The 19,096-nt window shown below is 32.8% G+C and overlaps 4 protein-coding genes across 6 annotated transcripts; 3 read left to right on the forward strand and 1 right to left on the reverse strand.

Annotated features, from left to right (window-relative positions):
* The first annotated feature begins 202 nt into the window (after window positions 1-202).
* LOC125197368 (uncharacterized) lies at window positions 203-4,215 on the forward strand. Its single transcript, XM_048096104.2, has 10 exons — window positions 203-364; window positions 460-570; window positions 653-718; window positions 919-1,086; window positions 1,193-1,303; window positions 2,072-2,143; window positions 2,685-2,768; window positions 2,901-3,001; window positions 3,283-3,367; window positions 3,611-4,215. The coding sequence occupies exons 1-10, from the start codon at window positions 281-283 to the stop codon at window positions 3,995-3,997; spliced, it is 1,269 nt and encodes a 422-aa protein (XP_047952061.1). The 5' UTR covers window positions 203-280; the 3' UTR covers window positions 3,998-4,215.
* Window positions 4,216-4,352: 137 nt separating this feature from the next.
* LOC125197370 (NDR1/HIN1-like protein 13) lies at window positions 4,353-7,229 on the forward strand. Of its 2 annotated transcripts, XM_048096106.2 has the most exons (3): window positions 4,353-5,745; window positions 6,913-7,003; window positions 7,082-7,229. In XM_048096106.2, the coding sequence occupies exons 1-2, from the start codon at window positions 4,942-4,944 to the stop codon at window positions 6,997-6,999; spliced, it is 891 nt and encodes a 296-aa protein (XP_047952063.2). In that variant the 5' UTR covers window positions 4,353-4,941; the 3' UTR covers window positions 7,000-7,003; window positions 7,082-7,229. The 2 variants fall into 2 exon arrangements, with proteins under 2 accessions (XP_047952063.2, XP_088913250.1); XM_089057124.1 differs by having other exon boundaries at window positions 6,913-7,229.
* A 70-nt stretch (window positions 7,230-7,299) lies between these two features.
* Window positions 7,300-10,629, reverse strand: LOC125197369 (large ribosomal subunit protein uL3z-like). Its single transcript, XM_048096105.2, has 6 exons — window positions 10,515-10,629; window positions 10,027-10,128; window positions 9,350-9,460; window positions 8,552-8,856; window positions 8,035-8,444; window positions 7,300-7,761 (listed from the first exon to the last, which is right to left on the reverse strand). The coding sequence occupies exons 2-6, from the start codon at window positions 10,109-10,111 to the stop codon at window positions 7,503-7,505; spliced, it is 1,170 nt and encodes a 389-aa protein (XP_047952062.1). The 5' UTR covers window positions 10,112-10,128; window positions 10,515-10,629; the 3' UTR covers window positions 7,300-7,502.
* Window positions 10,630-12,379: 1,750 nt separating this feature from the next.
* Window positions 12,380-13,297, forward strand: LOC125197078 (uncharacterized). Of its 2 annotated transcripts, none has more exons than XM_048095777.2 (2): window positions 12,380-12,803; window positions 13,001-13,297. In XM_048095777.2, the coding sequence occupies exons 1-2, from the start codon at window positions 12,533-12,535 to the stop codon at window positions 13,159-13,161; spliced, it is 432 nt and encodes a 143-aa protein (XP_047951734.1). In that variant the 5' UTR covers window positions 12,380-12,532; the 3' UTR covers window positions 13,162-13,297. The 2 variants fall into 2 exon arrangements, with proteins under 2 accessions (XP_047951734.1, XP_047951735.1); XM_048095778.2 differs by having other exon boundaries at window positions 12,389-12,803; window positions 13,079-13,297.
* Window positions 13,298-19,096: the final 5,799 nt, after the last annotated feature.

Below are 19,096 nucleotides of genomic sequence, written 5' to 3' on the forward strand. Positions count from 1 at the left end.
AACCCAAATATATCATATTTATTGGGACGGAGGGAATATATATATACACGTGAGATTCATAATTCACTAACTTTTCAGCCCACTTTTCTTTAAATTTCTTAAAACTCATATCCACGCTAAATTTGATGCTATAATAATAATGAAATAATAATAATAATAATAATAATAATAATAATAGTAGAAAAGGGAAAGAAGTCTGTAAACGACACAGGCACCGCATAGGTCATAGGTTTGCAAGGGTTTTGCAGCAGCGGACAGCTCTCTCTCTTTCGACATACAGATGATGGCCAGCACGGTGGTGGCCGAGAAGACAGAGGCAGAGCTTCGGAAAGAAATCGATGAACTCCGCCGCCAACAGCGGGAGGTATTTACATTTATCGATATATCTGCTCAGGAATACCTTACAATTTCTGTTTAATCAATCTTCTCGCTAAACCCTAATTTTTCCTGTGCCAACAGATTACAGAGCGTCTACGAGATCCCAGGGGTATTCGCCGCGGTGGCTTAACGGGTGCCGGACCACGCAATTTTGCTGCCAATGGCAATCGGCAACGTGGCTTCGTTCGACCTGTAAATTTCACCATCTCTCCGTCGCTGCCCGTTGCTATTTTGCCTTATCCGTTTCTTAATCAGCTAATTGTTCATTGTTTAGGCGGACAGGAATGATGCTGACGACCAGCCTCCTGCAAAAAGGCGACTCTCTTCAGCTGTTGTGAAGGTGGAATCCTCTAAAATTTCAAATTTAATGTTTTGGTGTCTACAATTAAACGAGTGAAGTTTCTGAATTGAGATGAATGAACGACAACGAGCTCGAAATAGAACATATTTTTCAATCATTCCTTACTCTTGTATACGATATTATTAATGCTCTGCAGTATAATTTCTAGCTTGAATCATGTATTTTATTTCTCTTTAAAGGTTGAGGATGGGGAGATTATCGAAGGTGGTCCTGAAGCTGTGACTGATGTGGAAGAGAAAGAAGTAGCACTTGATACAGGAGATGCTGTAAATACCAATGGAAGCGAGGGTGAGAGAAAGCCGTCTAATTGGTCTCAGAGGGTTGGTAGTCAGCAGCCATCGAAAATGGTATATTAGAATTCCTTTTTCGTTTGCGGTTGTGGATTGAACTATTCTCATGTGTAGAATGTCTAGTTCATTTCAAACTTTTCACTTGTTGTGTGTGATTATTTAGGATTTTGAAATCCCTCCTGAACACGTGCCAAGGGTGTTGCCTAAGGATGAGGACCCTAGTTTGGTCAGCAGGAATAAGAGGATGCTTGGCCAGCTTCTTGGTACATTAGAGGTATGCTATTTCCATTTCTCACTCTCTGTAACATTTCATTTTTTGTTTACCTGATGAGTTGCATGCTATGCTCTTACATGCTCATAGCTTCTTATTTGGTTTGCATCTACCAATAGTTTTGAGGCAATGTCTTCCTTTACAGTATGGTTTTAGATTGCTTTGGTTGTGTTCTCTGTGCGCATCTAAATTCTGTGGTCACGTCTTCAAAAGGAAGTCTCTGACTATATGGCATACTATTCCTGTATTTTAGAACTAAGTGAGGCGAATTTGCCTTGTTTGGTACTTGATGTCCAATTATGTTTGTATGAAAAGATTTTTAATGGAGTACTACTTTTTTACCCTCACCCAGAGAATTTTTGTAAGGTTCTGGAGTCTCTGGTGAAGGAGCTCCCAACTAATGGTGCTGCTATTTGGATATATTGAGTAAAAATTATTATTACATAAACGTGACATAGTCATGGGAAAGTGATGTCAAACGAGGCTAATTTAACTAACACAGGTAACAGAAAAATGCTGTTAAAATTTAGAATACCATTGAGTTTCATACATCTGAGTTTGTTACTTTGTGTAGTACTACTATATTAGAATAATCTTGGTCTACGAGTGAATTTGGGGAAATTGGTTTGCTGCCTCTTTCACTTGGGGAAGGAGAGACAAGTTATTGGAACAGGAATTGAGAAGCTATCTTTTAATAAATAAATTCATAACCTAGCATGCTAGCTTAACTAATGCCTGGATTTGATATTCTATTGTTTGATGCACATCCAGAGGTTCAGGAAAGAGGACGTGAAACTATCCGGCACGGAGGCATACATGAGAAGATCTGATTCTTTGAAAAGGGTGAGATTGATTTTACTTTGCCCTTTATCTTCTAGCTTTTCTACATCTTCAATTCTTCATGTTATAATTGTAAGATTACCATGGTGGCAATGAGGATGTCATGGTTACTAGCTTAGATTGAAAAATTTGTTATATATTTGACTGGTGACTAGACACTACTGATCCTGTAAGTTATAAGCACTGCTTGGAGTTGGATTTGGCTAATTTTCTGAGGACACTGTCAAACAAATGTGAGCGAACAGTTTTACATGGTAAAGAAAGGGATTATGGAATGTGCTAACAATTGTCAGCTTATTGAAGAAAATAAATAAAGAAGCAAATGGTACCTTACAAATACTTGTTTCACCTCTAGAGCTCCAAACGGATGTTAATTTACTAAATTAAGAAGTTTTTTTTTCTCTTCTATTCATTCAGTATATTGTTGAGGATTGCATAAAACTTCAGAATAAGATGCAGATGCTTGTATTGGAAACCAAATGTAACTGAACTGTAGAGAAATTATTCTGCATGAATTTAAAAGAGAATTCGTATTCTTTTGTAGGCTGAGCAACGGGCACGTGAAGAAAGTGAAAAACTGAGGCTACAAGAGCGTGAACAGATTGCGGAAAAGCGAAAGAGAGATTTGGTATGTTTCTCTAACATATTACTCAAACCTTTGTAGTAGTACTATTTTTACTCTAAAGGCCTATGTTGTTTGCTGAACTGCTGCTTAAGTTCAGTTTCTGATTGTTGTTGCTACTTTCCCATGTTCTATCAGACCCTCAGAGCACGTATAGCTGCAAAGGCAGAGGAAAAGAATATGGAATTGCTGTTTCTTCGGTGGAGTGAGCACCACCAAAAACTTGGAAATTTCATAAGGCATGTTAATTCTGAATGGATATAAATTGCTTATTGCGCTTTAAGAATGATAAAATCCTAACTGCTTTACTGTTACTTTGGTGCAGGTTATGTCTATTTCTGGTCCAAAAGTGTCCATATTCACAATTTTATTGACTTCAAGATAAGTGTTCACTTATGTGCAGACAGTTGAAGTAGCTTATGATCCAAGTTTCTGTTTTGGATTTTGGTTAAACCCATGAATTTTATTTTAATATGCTCTGACATTCCTTGTTTATTTCTTGTGCTTGTGAATCTTTCAGGACTAAGGCTGAACCTCCAATCTATTACTCGTTTGCCAAGCCTCTGGATCAGGATCCAACTTTGATTGAGCAGCAGAAAGAAAAAGTAAGTTCATCCCACTTTGATGCATGAGTTTAAACTAAAATCATGTTTTAACTGAAAAATGCAGCTCTTTCCCTGTTACTCTTCAAATGGCATTTAGAGGGTGTTTGTCGAAGCTTATTTTAAGCATTTATAATTCACATACAAGTTGTTTTTCGATGCACATGGCTTAAAGATAAGTGTTAGTAATGTCAAGTGTATGAAAAATTCATGCTAACTATTTCCTTGTACCGTTTATTATCTCAGATGTTTCAAGAGTGGAAATCTGCTAGGAGAGAGGAACTGTCGCAATATCAGAAACAAATTTTGGACCAGTACATTGCAAATGTGGACAAGGAACTGGAAAGGTGGCAAAATGGGAGGAAAGGTAGAAGGCCAAATAACAGTGTGGCAAACTTACAGGAGACAATGGACAAAGAGCTAGAGACCCATCAGCTTGAGCATGGTCCCAAGAACAGAAAAATTCCTGGGCAAAGTAACAATGAAGATGAAGATGATGTGGAAGATATAAATGTGGCAGAGGATGATATGATGGATGATGTGCTGGGTGTTGATGATAATGGGGGAAGGGTTGATGAAACAGAGAAACTAGAAACAGGTAATATTCCACACGAGGACAAGAAGGATGAGTAGGTTTCCTTGCAAAATTTTATCCATGCTTAGATTTCGTTTGGTATTTCGCCCTCAGTGTTTTATGTTTGCTAGGATGATTAGGATTCAGGTTCTTTGTCAAAGGTCCTCTGTGCTGCTTGATCCATGAAACTTTGAATTAAAGCTAGTTGTAGCTCACTGTGTGATTATTTTACTGTATTGGTTTCTAATAATGGAGTACTAGTAGTTTTTTTTTGTGACATGAGGAATATGCATTAGTAGAAGTTTACCAAATTGCATTCCCAAAGTACTTCAATTCATCATAGTTGTCATTTATCGCTGTAAAAGAAATAGACTTTAAGTTTGGCTGTAAAATGTCCAGAAATAATTCGAATCAGATTGCCATTGGAATTTGACGGAGACGTTGAAGTACTTGGGTGGACCTATTTTTGGGCAGACATTATAAGCTGAAATTGCATGCTAGTTATTATCCTAAAATTAAAATATTAAAAAGCATAGTTCGCAAAAGTCGAAGAGGTAAGAATATGAAGTTAGACCTAAACATAAAATCCTCCTAAAATTTTCATAAATTTCTAATTTACTAGTTGTACGTACTCCTATATTTATTCTTATTACCATATATCGTACTAGTTCATTTAATAAGTTCTTACAACTCCCTCTTTTCAAGATAAGTGATTCATATTTATTTTGAAAATATCCCAAGATTAGTGACACGGAGAATTATATTTCTTTGTTTGGTAAATGATGGTCTTCATTCTTTCTTTCATTTTATACTCTTATATATAATTATGTTTTCTTTTATTTTATTAGTACTATTTACGTACTTAATTCACTAATCATCGGTCTAATGAAAAGGATGTAGCCGAAAAGGAAAATAACAATTACTAGTATTTGACTTTCATGAAGTCGATCATAATTTAAGTATCATCAGTCATCACACATTAGAACACTAGTCTTTGAATAGAATGTATAAAGCGGTGATGGAGTATTTTATTGTTTTCCTTTTCACGCAAAGATCCTCTCTATTTCTCACTCTCTCACTCTCACTCTCACTCTCACTCTCACTCTGTCCTAAAAAGATAAACAAGCAAAAAAGAGAGAAGAGAGAAGAGAGAGATCGAGCGAGAACTCAAAAGCAGTGGGCACCGGCGTGGGTGGCTCTCTTTCTTTTCATTTTCATAAGTAGCTATTTCCCCAAATTCCCCAATTCAAAAAACAAAATGACCTCTCGACCCATCACCGGCCCGAACCCTCCCTCCGCCGCCCACTACTACCCCCCATCCTCCTCCGCCTCATTCCGCGGCTGCTGCTGCTGCCTCTTCCTCCTCTTCTCCTTCCTCGCCCTCCTCGCCCTGGCCGTCGTCCTCGTGGTGGTCCTCGCCCTGAAGCCCAAGAAGCCCGAGTTCGACCTCCAGCAGGTGGGCGTCCACTACATGGGGATCAGCGCCGCCGCCGTCTCGCTCGACATCCGCATGGTGTTCTCCGCCGCCAACGACAACAAGGTGGGCATCAAGTACGGCGAGTCCCGCTTCACCGTCATGTACCGCGGCATCCCCCTCGGCCGCGGCACCATCCCGGGCTTCTACCAGCCCGCACACAGCGTCCGCCGCGTCGAGACCCTCATCGTCGTCGACCGCGTCAGCCTCCTCCAGGCCGACGCCGCCGATTTGGTCCGAGACGCCTCCCTTAACGACCGGGTCGAATTGCGGGTCGTCGGCGACGTCGGAGCTAAGATCCGGATCCTCGGCTTAACCTCACCCGGTGTTCAGGTTTTGCATTTTACTCTTTTTCAATTTCATTATTATTACTCAATTATGAACTTCTTTCATGGATTATTGCTTAATTAACTCTTTGCTTTTTTACGATTTTCTCTTTGGTTTGTGTTTTCAAAGAATCTTTTTTTCCTTTGCTTTTGTCGGCTTCCGGTGTGCTAGCGGTAATTCTTTTACATAAATACTGCTCCAGGAATTTGTAGACAAATGTGACTATGTATAAATGAATTGGCGATATGAAAAAACAAAATATATCTGCTGATTAATGGATAGGCATAATGGTCCATGCTAGTGTGAGTGTGAATGCCATTATTGTTGTGGTTTGGTACGTTTGTTACCTTTGCTCTCAATTTGGCACGCACAAACTGTACACATCACTCTCATGATTAAATCAACTCTGAAACTTTGCTATTTTGGAGAAAAATGTATGTATTGAAAAAGGTATCGTAGTTGAAGAAAATGAATGGAGAATGAGTCTATTCCATTTTTTAGTGGAAAGACTAAAATGTAGGAGTACATATTTTTTTGGGAGGAGAGTGTATCTCTTCTTCTTCTCTATGGATTTTTTGGTTGATCTTGTGTAGCATGACATTTGTCACAGTCCTTAAAGATGATGGAGGCTTCGAGGGTGATTTATTGTGAATTTTGGGAAATTTACGTTTGTGAAATTGAAAAAAAGTAATCTGAGGTAAAAAAACAAAAAATGTGTGTAACTGAGATTTGGCTTCTGATTCCTTCTTTTTTCATCTTCCTCCTTTAACTATAGTACAATGTACTAGTATACTATATACTAAATTCATGTGCTTTTGATAATACATTATATATAAACACACATGCAATGTTATGTTTTTTAGTTAATTTATTATGCACTTTTGTGTTTAATACTGCTAAATACTTACTCCATTATTTATATTTAAGGAATCAACGTTTTATCAAAAGCTAAGATATCTAAAATAATCAAGCGTGGGTGATGATGCCCTCGATATTGCTGTATTGTGCGTGGATTTTGTCTCCATTTCGCTTTTCTCGTTTAATTGTTTTGTTATATAATTGCATTTCAACTGTTTCTGGTTTTAATTATTTGTATTCATTTCTTTCTCATACACTAAACAAAATGGGAACTCTATAGATGAACTCAAAATTTATTTGATTTTGTTATTATAGGTGTCGGTGGATTGCACAATTGCCATTAGTCCAAGAAAGCAATCCCTGATATACAAGCAGTGTGGATTCGACGGCCTCAGCGTCTGATATAGTATATTCCCACCACTACCTTTTTCTTTCTCTTTCTTCCTTTAATTTCTCTCTCTAGAATTATTTTAAAAATTGACAGAGATGGAGAATTGACAAAGTGAATTCCCAAAAAGTTGAAAGCAAATTGAGATGATTGAGAAATAGCTCTGATGGGTTTCTGCAAATTTTGTATTCTTGTGTAAAGTTGATAATTCAATGATATTTGTTTCCACCGCCAACTTAACTCATTCCTGCTGCCTTATTTCTTTATGTCATGTGCCCCAGTATTTGCAAGTTGAAAAATCTGAGACAATTGGGTTAAAAAGCAATTTGAAAGAATGAAAATACAATAAGATTACAACTCAATACAACAATGTCACCCTCACAAACTATCACAAACTATCACGACTAACCAAGTTGAGAAAAAGTCAAAAAACTAAGCTGTCCAAGACTACTTCAAAAATGAGCCGACCAATAAAAGCCAAATAATGTGAGTACTAAATTACTATTCAGAGAATAATTTAGGCCTTGACCCGACCATAATACTTCTGTTTCTCCTCGGTTGTCTGGAAACGTCCATGTCCGAACTTGGATGAGGTATCCACAAACTTGAGCTTAATCTCCTCGAGGGCAACACGAGATGTCTGTTTTAGGAGAGATTGACGAAGAGTCACAACCCTTTTCTTAGGACCCACACACCCACCTTTGATCATCAAGTAATCATCCTTTACAACACCATAGTGAGGGAATCCACCCATTGGTGTAATATCTTTCTCAGTCCTGCAATCAATTAACATACAAGTCATTAGATAAACGAGACAAAGCATATTTCCATACATTAGGTAGACTGACTGGATCTGTTCATTCACAAACTAACAAATCATTATTTGTTTAAATTGATGAGATCCATTTAGTGTCCAATATCAACCAGATCAATGGAAACACAGACAGGAATTCATGCACTCAAATGGAACAGGTATTTATATCTCTACTTAAAGAATCGATAGATGGAAGTATATATAATGCAAAATGCAAAGGTGCTAGTATTGGAACCTGTCAAACTCAGTAGAGGCCGTGTGTTCTTCTTTCCCAACCTTGCCAAGCTTATAGATTTTCTTGTTCAGTTCAGTTCGGTGATGGTATCCATTCTGTCCAGCCCTAGCAACTGTGAAGGAAACTCTAGCAGGATGCCATGCACCAATACAAGCAACCTTACGAAGTCCCCTGTGGGTTTTTCGAGGAAGCCGGGTGACTCCCCAACGTGTAACCACACCTTCATATCCTTTACCCTTGGTGACACCAATAATGTCAATCATATCATCCTTCTGGAAAACAGCATCAATGGGGACCTGTTTCTCAAAGAAACCATATGCAAAATCAACCTTCTGTGCTATAGTCCCACCATTCACTTGTATCTCCATCATGTGTGCCTTCTTTTGCTTCAATCCCTTCATTTTCCTTATCTGTACAATATTTAATAGCAATAGACAACTTTACTTATGGTCGAATCTGGTGAAAAAAATAACTAATAGTAATAAAAAATTTCCAAAAAAAGAAAATTAGTTTATACCTGAGTGTGAGCTAGGACACGAATGACACAAGAATATTTCTTCAATTTCTCCAGTTGTGCCTGGGTGTCTTTCTTCCCCTCGTCAGTCTCCAGCTTCTTCGAGTATTTGGAGAATGCCTTCTTCTTTGACTTGCACCAATTCTTGTAGAACCTTCTCTTTACCTCCTCACTCAAGTGCTGAGCCCAAACTGTATTCAGGCAGCGAAGACCACAAGGAGTCTTCACATACCCAACGACACCAACAATTACCATAGGTGGTGTTTCAATCATGGTGACAGCTTCACATGTCTCCTTCTTGTGAAGTTCTGCAATAAATATTTCAATTCAGAATATTCACATTTCATGCTTTCAATAAAACTTTGGCCTAGTTCAACATAGAATCTCTGTAATATAATACAGCATGTCTACCACGGGAATGACAAACAAATTAGAAGTCAATAGGAATGCACAAGAAATAATGCATCACAAATACATCTAATTATTTTTTATCAAAAAGCATCTTATTAAAATAGTTGACTATAACATTGAATAGCCTTTAGTATAAATGCCGCTTCAGAAAACTTCACAAGGAGAATAAGACTAAAATGTGCAACCCTAAACTAAATGGTAATGGAAGGGATATAAATAAAGGTAGTGCTGTATGAAACATTGGCGGAGCCTACTTTTCATTATATGAACTATGAAGGGTACAGCGGTCCAAAAATAATTATACTCCGTATAATATATGCGCATCAAGTCAGCAATCTAGAAAGCCAGCATGGAAAAGGTATAACAATGTTAATAATGGAGGTAATTTACTTGATCCAGGTTTCTCGACATCTCTGACAATGTGGGTCATGCCAGCCTTGTAACCCAGGAAGGCTGTCAGGCTGCAAGGCTTGGTTGGGTCATCCTTAGGGAACGCCTTCACTGCATTATTCAACAAGAAGTTCAAGACAAATACAAGCTAGGATATGGAAATGGCAGTAAAGAGATTAAATATAAAGAAAGATAAACAAACAAACAAACACATTATGCAGCTTAGCAAATAAGTTATCAAGAAAATAGGATAGCAGTAAAGATGTCAGTATACTCCACTTAACAGTTATACTTATCATCATTGACCATATACCTGGCCTAAACATGCAATTAATTTTACTTTCAATATATGTAAACTGTCTTCAGTGACTCAGTTATAGTTCTTCTAGATTTTAGATAAGAGCATTTACAAGCATACTTAATTTAGAAAGTAAAATAGATTTTTCCATGCCCTCCCTACTTTGATATGCATTGCCAATCTCCCAACAATATACTCTATATTTACTATGTAATGGATATGAAGATACTTTAGTTACAGGGTGGAGATGATCTAATGGCTGATAAAAGCTTAGTGGAGTATATTTTATCTATACAAAAGTAGAATGAGTGCAAAGCATGGCAGTATCCCCGTAGAAAGATTTCAACAACTATTCAGTTTAATAAAAAAATATGAGTACCCTTTCCCCTATGGCGAGTAGCTCTCTTTCTTGGGAGGAAACCAAGAGAACCATGCCTCGGGTGCTCAAACTTCCTATGCGACATTTTCGCCCTCCTTCAACCTGTAACAAAAAAAAACAGATAATGAACAAAAACTAAAACAAACTTCTCACATAATTGCAATATAGAAAACCGCATTGAGCTCAGCATGCAATCAATTAAATTAAGCAGACATAAAAAAAAACATCAGCTCTTCATGAAAATGATGCATAAATTACAAGGTAAACCACCAGTTTTGGCAAAAGTATACAACAGAAATGACAAAATCGCAGAGATGAACCATAAATCAAATTAAAACGAATAGCTGATGCATTATGCTGACATAGTACAAAATCAAATGCGACTTATTTGCGAGTACAACATATACATTGAAGAATTAAAACCTAAGGACAATAATGAAATGCAATTCGCGAATAACAGAACAGATACAGAAACAACTGTGGCGTACCAGAGTGGTGAGCTACAGGGCTTTACGGTGAAGAGAAAAACCTAGATTGAGGAGGTATACGAATACGAATATATAGTTTTCCAAAAATGTTCAAGTAAAAATGGCATGAGCTACTAGTTGGGCTCTGAGTTAAATTAGTGATTGGGCCGATAGCTTGGCCCAATGCTGATTCTGGAAAAAATATCTCTAGACTTAGTTTTGCTTGTTTTTGGTACTTATGCAATTTCTTATTTTTATTTCCTGTAGGAAGTTTTGTAAATTTTTTAATTATTTTTAGTTTTACTTCATGTTCAATATTTTATTTTGTACGTCTTCATGTTCAATATTATTTTATTTGAATTTATTTTTTTAGCCTTTTAATATTATAATTTCAATTAACTTTTTTCTATTTTAAAGTCATTTTGGTATTAAGTTTGCATTTTTATTTTTTAGCTTTTTCAATTTTTAACAACATTTTATTTTAATATATTTTCATTTTTTTTATAGAAATACTAGTATCATTTTTAAATTTTAAAATGGTACTAATATGTGAGATGTCATATACCTATTCGTATATAATTGCAATAGTTTATAATTAGAAAACGATAATATCTTTACAGAGTGAGTATATCCTAATATAGGAAAACACACAAAATTTATAATTGTAATAGTTCAAAATTAGGGTTATGTAATTTTAATTCGTAATTTAGAAAGTTTAATTATGTATATATAGGAACTATATAGCTAAGGGTTTTAAGTTATGAATTTTTAGTTATTTTTTTTAATTAAGAATTTAATTTATAAAAAATGAAATGAGGTTACTCTTATTGCAAAAGTTGGAGCTGGATGATGTCGTAGGTGAAAAATGAAGTTTTGACTGCTATGTGGCTGGAAAGAGGCCAGTGATACAAATGCCATGAGATGAAATAAAATGCTAGCAATGAATTTTGTTGCAATGAAGAGGTTACAACTGAAGATCGTGAGTCGTGACATTGGTTGTAACAAATAACAGTATGAATATGGATGTCAATTCAACTTAAAACAAATATATTGATCCAAATAGCTTGATAATTTTTTAGAACTAAGTGTTAGAAAATTTTGAGTCTAATAAAATCACAACCTAAATATGAGATTGGTCCTAAACTAATAACATGAACCTCATAGAGTTGTTCAGAAATAAGGTCATTCCCATTATTTATATTTTAATTTATAGTGTTATTCTTTTCAAACGTTTGAAAAACTAGTTAAATACTCTCTAATTGTCCCGTAAAAATATAATTCTTTTTTATTTTGAGATTTCTCACAAAATTATTAGGCTACTTCTATTTTTGCCAAATTTTATACATCTTATAAGGTCAATTTTATTATCCACTGACAATACTATAAACACTTGTTTTTGTTTCTATCTTGGAGCAGGATTTTTCAAATGAATATGAAAATATATTTTGATCAATTATTTAAAAGTTATACTAATGATTTATTTTATTTACTGTACTTTTAAACATATCATAAAATAATATACTACATATAAATAACATATGACAATTATAGGAAGTAGTAGTATGTATATTTGTAACTCTGAGTTTCACGGAGTATCAGTTTTAAGTTGAAATAACTCTGATATTATAGATATAAAATTATTATTAAAATTATATTTGTTAAAAAATTATACTCCAAATTAATCCGTATGAATAAAAAAATTTGCAATCGAATTTTACATGAACCATATAAGGCTCACAAATTCAACCTTGAATATTCTAGAAGCCTCTTCCACCATCTTGATTCGAGATAAATGTGTTTTAGTAAATTTTCCTACTCAATTATCATTATTATAACCCCAAATACGATACTAGCACTACTACAGTTTACTTTTAGTTAAGGCGGTGGTTTCCAAATTTAAATGTTTTGGGATCCCACGAAAAGACGATTCTCTCCCCCAAAAAATCTGGTTACGAATAATGTTTTCTTTCCATAGCCCACTTTCAGAAATACTTATAAAATAATTTGAATTTATCATCTCAGAAAAACAAAAAAATCTAATGACGAAATCGAAGGAAATCGAGATGGAATTCGAGATGACCGAGCCGGAGATGGACGCCGCCCTCCAGCTGATCCAACTCAGCGGCGACTCCGGCGCCAGGACGGCGGAGCAAAGCCCCGAGCAAAGCGTCGGCGATTCAAACGAAATATCGTCGTGGTATGCGAAAGTCGGAGATCTCGACGCTCTCCCGCGGAAGAGAAAGCGGTTTCGATTGATCGATGAGATATACAGTATTACCAGCCCAGCTGTCTGTGTCAGCCGCAAGCGCGGTAAGAAATCTGCCAAACGATGAACTCACTGTTTCAATTTTGTGTATATTCCGGCAGAGAGATAGTAGTTGTATGTTCTTGTTTTTTTGTTTAATTTCTTTTGTGTCTTCATCTCATACCGCATGTTTTCAACTTACTTTTTTTCTTCAAACACTCTAAATTTAGCCTATATATATGATGATTGTGTGAATGCTTAGGTGGATTAACCAAAAAAACTGCAGAATTAAATTATAATCCGGTTAGTAATCTGGCGAATCAACTCATGGTTCGTGTAGATTATCTCAAGCGAGATGTGATCAAATTTTTGGTGAAGTTGAGGATTTGTAAGGATAAAACGAAAGTTGAGAACATTCCATGAGAGTTATGTCCGTAGACTGTAAGAATGGTTAAAAGCATGAGTTTAGTATGTATGAGTATACGTACAAATTGTATGGGTACTTCTGTTTTGGAAGGCTGAATTTGTTGCTTCATGAAATTACTTTTTCTCTTCTTCATTTTGTTATTTTTATTAGCAGGTCGAACTCTTCCAATAATAGAAACATGCAAGCATCTGCTGGTTAAACTTGTGCGCCAGACAATTTGTGTTACATAAAAGTATCATAAAAAATAAAGACAATAAAATGACTACCAAAACAATGATAAGAATATAAATCAGATAACCCTTAGCTAGGAGAGGGACGCTCTCAACCACCAAACGGTGAGCTGTTTTCGAGAAAAAGATGTGTGAACATATATTAGTAGTAAAATTTAGTTATTGAGGTACACAGTTACTATGTTCTTTGTTCTCAACACAAAAGTGCTTGTTAAAAAGTAATCACAAAATGTGAGTAAATTCAAAATATGCGCATGTATAAAATTGAAAAAGATAAATTAAGGTGAATTGCATATAGATTATAAAAATTACTATAATTAATGGTCAATATAGATTGTAAAAATCATAATTTATGGTCGATATCTAGCATTTCGTCCGTCCAATTTCAATAAGTCATTTTATTTTATTTTATTTTTACAACAGAATTCAATGAATATAATATAATAAACACAGCAATCTATATAATTCATTATATTTGTGGCTTTATTTTTTTCCTTTCATATCTATTTTCTACTTTTTGCTATAAATTAATACTCCCTCCATCCCATGTTACATGAGTCATTTCTTTTTCGCGCTCGTTTAGGATAAATGATATAAATAGTTAAAGTGAAGATGGAATAATGTAGAGAAGAGTCTTATAGTTCGTATTCTCTCTCTTTCTTACCATCTCTCCACTTTAACTATTTATTACTCCTTCCGTCCCACTTTCGGAGTCCGGTTTACCATTTTTGGGTGTCCGGCTTTAGGAGTCCCGGTTGGAATATTCTATAAATGCTATCAATAGGCTTCACATTCCACTAACATTTTTCCACTCCTATTTTATTTCCTAATACTCCATATAAAAGTAAGACTTACATTCTACTACTATCTTTTTATATCAACTTTTATTTACATTTCTTAAAAGAGACTCTTAAATTGGGACGAAGAAGTATTATTTTACCAAAGGAGTGGAAAAAAAAAGTGACTCAAATAACATGGGACAAATGGAATATGTACTTATTCATAATAAATATCTTCTTTTTTGTATTTTATTTTGTATAATACACTTGTTTTTTATATTCATAGATGCTCGGACCTTGAGGTACTAGTATATTTCATAGAACAAAATGAGTTCTATAAAAATTAACATAACCATTTATACGATTGTTTTTATCCTCAAATTTTAGCTTATTCAGACAATTCCCTCAACTTTTATTTTGATATTCCAAACTTATATTTTAGTATTTCAATTTTCAATTGTTTTTTATAAAATATTTTGGAATATCAAATTTCATGACATAAATCTGATTAATTTTGTTAAAGACTGCCTCCCTACATATATCAATTCCTCCTTACATACCAACAAAAGTTGTGACAACAAAAAGAATGATGGTTTGTAAATCCAGATATATCTTTTCATATGGAAAGTCATACTTTGAAAAAATGAATCAATCTTTCATCACCTAATTTCTTATAATAGGATATACTCCCTCCGTCCCACTTTAACAGTCTCATTAACTTTTCTGCCCTCTTTTTGTAAAAATGATAAAAGAAATAGTTAAAGTGGAGAAATGGTAACGTAAGAGAGACAATAATGTAGATAAGACTATTCTCTATATTATTCTCTCTCTTAATTTACCATTTCTCCTATTTAACTATTTTTTATCATTTTTACAAAAACAGAGCAGAAAAGTTAATGGGAATGCTAAAGCGGGACGGAGGGAGTATAATGGGAGACACTAAAAGTTAGAATATTTTTTAAATAGAAATAAATGTCGATGAATTTTATTAAAAACGTCTTCGGGATTTTTGAATAAAAAAAATAGACTTTTCTGAAAGGGAAATGATTTTCGTAGTGAATTTCTACGTACATAATACCCTTAACTTTTTAATCAGACCGAACCGATTTTATATTAACCGGTTTTATTATTATTTATACTGTTTACTTACTATATTATCCCTATTATATTTTTATTATATTTTAATAGTAAAAGAAATATTAATCTTGATATAAATCTCCAAATTAAGATTTCCATATCTAAATACTCCTATCTTTCCTTTTCCCTTTTTATTTTTTGAACTTAAATTTGTCGACCATATTCTACCTCTCTCCCAATTTCTTCTAATACTTTTACGTCAATCTTCACTAAATATTAAGAGACTTTCTCTCCATCATTTATTGTTCGAAGTGAAAATTCACAATACATCACCATTTACCATTTTTTCTCCAAAATGTACCTTCTCAGCTCTTAATAATTAATTTATTCGTAATTGTATTCACTACCTCATACGAAATCTGAGATTTTTAACTGGACAAATTCACTACAAGGTTGACTACTTGACTTCATGGAAATTTTTGGGATGTCGAATTTTCAATGCTCATTGATTCGAAATCTGAAGAGAAAAAAATTGGGGATAAATCTGGTGGTCTGCGGCAGAATTCCAAATTTTGGGTGAATTGGATCGCAGAGGCGTTTGTTGACTAGTTGTGAAAAAAATAAGAACAGTGGTTAGCGGCGTTGTTGTGCTTGCGAGATAAAAATTCAGAATAGTTTTTGGAGAAAAAATGACAAACTCTGGTTTCCGTCTTGTAAGAATATTGAAATTGAGCAAGAATAAGATCCAACTTTTTAGAAATAAAGAAGTACAACATTACTTGGAGATTTAGTTTGGTAAAAGAGTGACAGAGAGATTATGAAGATGACCTTTTCAGGTTTAAGAAAAAAATCAAAAGAATTGAATTCTGGGAGACGGAGTTCATAGAGTTCCTGAGAGAATAGGTGAGAGAGAATTTACTAATAATATTTAATATCGAGAAAAATAAAAATAATATTTAATATCATGAAAAATAAAAATAAAAACAAAAATAATATTACTAAAAATGATAGTATTTAATATTTACTATCGATAAAAATAAAAATGAGAGTTGGTATAGAAGAGATGCTCACACACACTCACGAATCTATCCCTCAGCATATCAAATCTCTCCTAGGTGAATTAATAATTATATTCTAATTAAATTTCCTATTCCTACTCCATCAAATTAAATCAATCCAATTCCAAATCTCTTATTCATAAGTCTATCGATCAAAAACTTTGAATATACATATCTAGTCATCTCGTCGAATTAAATTACATGCTATAATCTTGATATTTCCTAGATGAATTAGTAATTGTATTTCTAATTAATATTCTTATTCCTACTCAATCAAATTAAATCAATCCAATTCCAAATATCTTATACATGTCTATCGATCAAAAACTTTGAATGTACATATCTAGTCCTAAAATCAATCCAATTATGGTTGAATGGAATTGCTTTATTTTTGTTTATTATTGTGTTTCAATGGAATTTGTGTATTTTTCTTCAATTTTCTATAAGTTTGGTTTCAAGATTAAGTTTATAGGTTTAGTTATTCATCGTACAAATAGAGTTTTGATATATGCGACTTCAGAAATCTCGTACAAGTTACCTTTTTCATACTATATGCCATACAATTTTTTAAAATATGATTGGATAATATATTTTTTTATTGCATTTATTTAAAAATATATTAAAATTTTAAAATATTAAATAAAGATCTATTTGGTAGCAAATGAACAATATCAGGTCTCTTATCAAATTAGTCTTTATAAATCTTAATTTAAATAATTTAATATTAACAAATAATTAGTGTAATGAAGTATTAATAATTTGTTATCCAATACTATTGAAGTTTCAATAATCAAATTTATAATATATGATTAAAAATAATTACTACCGTATAAATTTTGATTTAAATAATTTAATAGTATAAATAATTAGCGTTATGAAGTATTAAAAATTTGTTATAACGTACTATTGAAGTGTCAATAATCAGATTTATAATAGTATATGATAAAAAAAATTACTGCTATAATTAAATTGTAATTTTCAATATTGATAAACTTATAATTTTCAATATATCTACTTTTTAGCTTAATTCACTCTAATCCAACAAATTAAAATTTGATACTACTAATATAGTAACTAAATAAGTGTATTGTTGGAATTTTAAGAATGTTATAATTTTAATTTCTTATTTCCTAAATTTGATTTCTTTAAATTCTAATATCTTGGGACGTTACAGTTGAACCTTGATAAAAAAAATTACTCCCTCCGTCCCATAAAAGTTGATACAAAACTTTTGGGTACGGAGATTAATAATTTATATTAAATAAATAAGAGAGATGAAAAAAATAGGAAAGATAAGAGAGAGTAAAGTAAATAATGGAATAAAGTAAGAGTGATTAGATGTTTTGTCTTTTGTTAAAAAAGGAAATGACTCAACTTTGTTGGGACGGACTAAAAAGGAATACCACTCAACTTTTATGGGACTGAGGGAGTACATGTTCTTATCATATCTATTTCATATTTTTAATATTTCCAAAAATATTCTCTTTTTCTTTATACAATACTCTATCTGTCTCATAGAAATAAGCCGAATTTCCTCTTTCGTTCGTCCCACTAAAACATGCAATAAATTAAAATTTGATATATGGTGTAATATTACCAAAGGAGTTTAGTGTTTATGATTTTGAACGATTATGTTGAACCCTGATCAATAAATAATCGCATGTTCACAACTTATTTATTTAATATTTTAAGATTTGTAGCTAATATTTTCTAATTATCTTTAAAAAATATTAGAGTTCTTAGTTCAAATAATTGTAACATGCAACAAGTAAATTTTAATACTCCTTGAGGAGTACTCATTAAGTTTACAATTTTGATTTAAGAATTTCATAATTGTAATATTAACTCATCTATTTAATATTTTAAAGGTATATAATTAATATTTTTTTTAGAAAATATTATACTCCTTGTTAGCTCAATTCTTTACTCAATCAAATTTAATTTCTATAAAGTCATAATTTCAAAAACGTTACAATTGAACGTCGATAAAAAAAAAAAAATGCGCACACACACTCATCTTCTTAACTAATCTGTTTAGTGTTTTATAGCTATATGGCCAATGCTTTTTTGCTTTATAAAAAAAATATTAGTGTTTTTGGATCAATTCACTATATAATGCAACAAATTAAAATCTTATACTTATACTTCGTATGATATATTAATACAAGATTGAGTTTGCGGTTTTCATTTTAATTATTTAGATCCCAAAATTATAATTTATTTAATTTCTTAAATTTTAGAATGTTACAATCGAGCTCGATGAAAAATAACTTATTTATATTTTAAAGCAATATTGTTAATATTTTCTCTTTTTTATAAAATATTAGAGTTTGTTGCTCAATTCAATGTATAATATAAGAAATTATAATATGATCTATGATGTATTAATACTAATTAACTATGTGGCTTTTATTTAAGATTTTTCTTACTTTTTATATTAATATTTACATTCCAAAATTTGAATTATTTTTAGAACATTACAACTTGATAAATAAAAACCACATGTTCTTAATTCATTTATTTAACATTATAAAACTATATAACTAATATTTTCTCATGTTTTGCAAATATTGCTAACTCTAAAAAATTGTCTGATATAGAATTAGTAGAGTTTATGATTTCTTAATCAACTCATAGATATATGAGGAGTATTAAACTAATCTAAAATGATAAAAGTGAATTCATCCAATTATTTTTCTACTAACAATAATATTTTTTATATATTTTTTTATTTTTGAAAAGTTATACTATTTGAATCTCAATCAAAAAAATAATTGTATATTCAAA

This window comes from Salvia hispanica, chromosome 4 (assembly GCF_029641045.1).
Source record: "Salvia hispanica isolate PSC_SH4W2 chromosome 4, Shi_PSC_v1, whole genome shotgun sequence".
Classification (NCBI taxonomy): Eukaryota; Viridiplantae; Streptophyta; class Magnoliopsida; order Lamiales; family Lamiaceae; genus Salvia; species Salvia hispanica.

What these genes read in the sequence shown, in the direction of transcription:
- LOC125197368 (XM_048096104.2), top strand. Translation starts at nt 281, where the DNA reads ATGATGGCCAGCACGGTGGTGGCCGAGAAGACAGAGGCAGAGCTTCGG. An exon ending in GATCTGATTCTTTGAAAAGG is followed by an intron (nt 2,144 to 2,684) that starts GTGAGATTGATT and finishes ATTCTTTTGTAG; the next exon opens with GCTGAGCAACGGGCACGTGA. An exon ending in TTGAGCAGCAGAAAGAAAAA is followed by an intron (nt 3,368 to 3,610) that starts GTAAGTTCATCC and finishes TTATTATCTCAG; the next exon opens with ATGTTTCAAGAGTGGAAATC.
- LOC125197369 (XM_048096105.2), bottom strand. Translation starts at nt 10,111, where the DNA reads ATGTCGCATAGGAAGTTTGAGCACCCGAGGCATGGTTCTCTTGGTTTC. An exon ending in TACTCGCCATAGGGGAAAGG is followed by an intron (nt 9,461 to 10,026) that starts GTACTCATATTT and finishes TGAATAATGCAG; the next exon opens with TGAAGGCGTTCCCTAAGGAT. An exon ending in GCCTCTACTGAGTTTGACAG is followed by an intron (nt 7,762 to 8,034) that starts GTTCCAATACTA and finishes AATTGATTGCAG; the next exon opens with GACTGAGAAAGATATTACAC.
- LOC125197078 (XM_048095777.2), top strand. Translation starts at nt 12,533, where the DNA reads ATGACGAAATCGAAGGAAATCGAGATGGAATTCGAGATGACCGAGCCG. An exon ending in CTGTGTCAGCCGCAAGCGCG is followed by an intron (nt 12,804 to 13,000) that starts GTAAGAAATCTG and finishes GTGAATGCTTAG; the next exon opens with GTGGATTAACCAAAAAAACT.
- LOC125197370 (XM_089057124.1), top strand. Translation starts at nt 4,942, where the DNA reads ATGTATAAAGCGGTGATGGAGTATTTTATTGTTTTCCTTTTCACGCAA. An exon ending in TAACCTCACCCGGTGTTCAG is followed by an intron (nt 5,746 to 6,912) that starts GTTTTGCATTTT and finishes TTGTTATTATAG; the next exon opens with GTGTCGGTGGATTGCACAAT.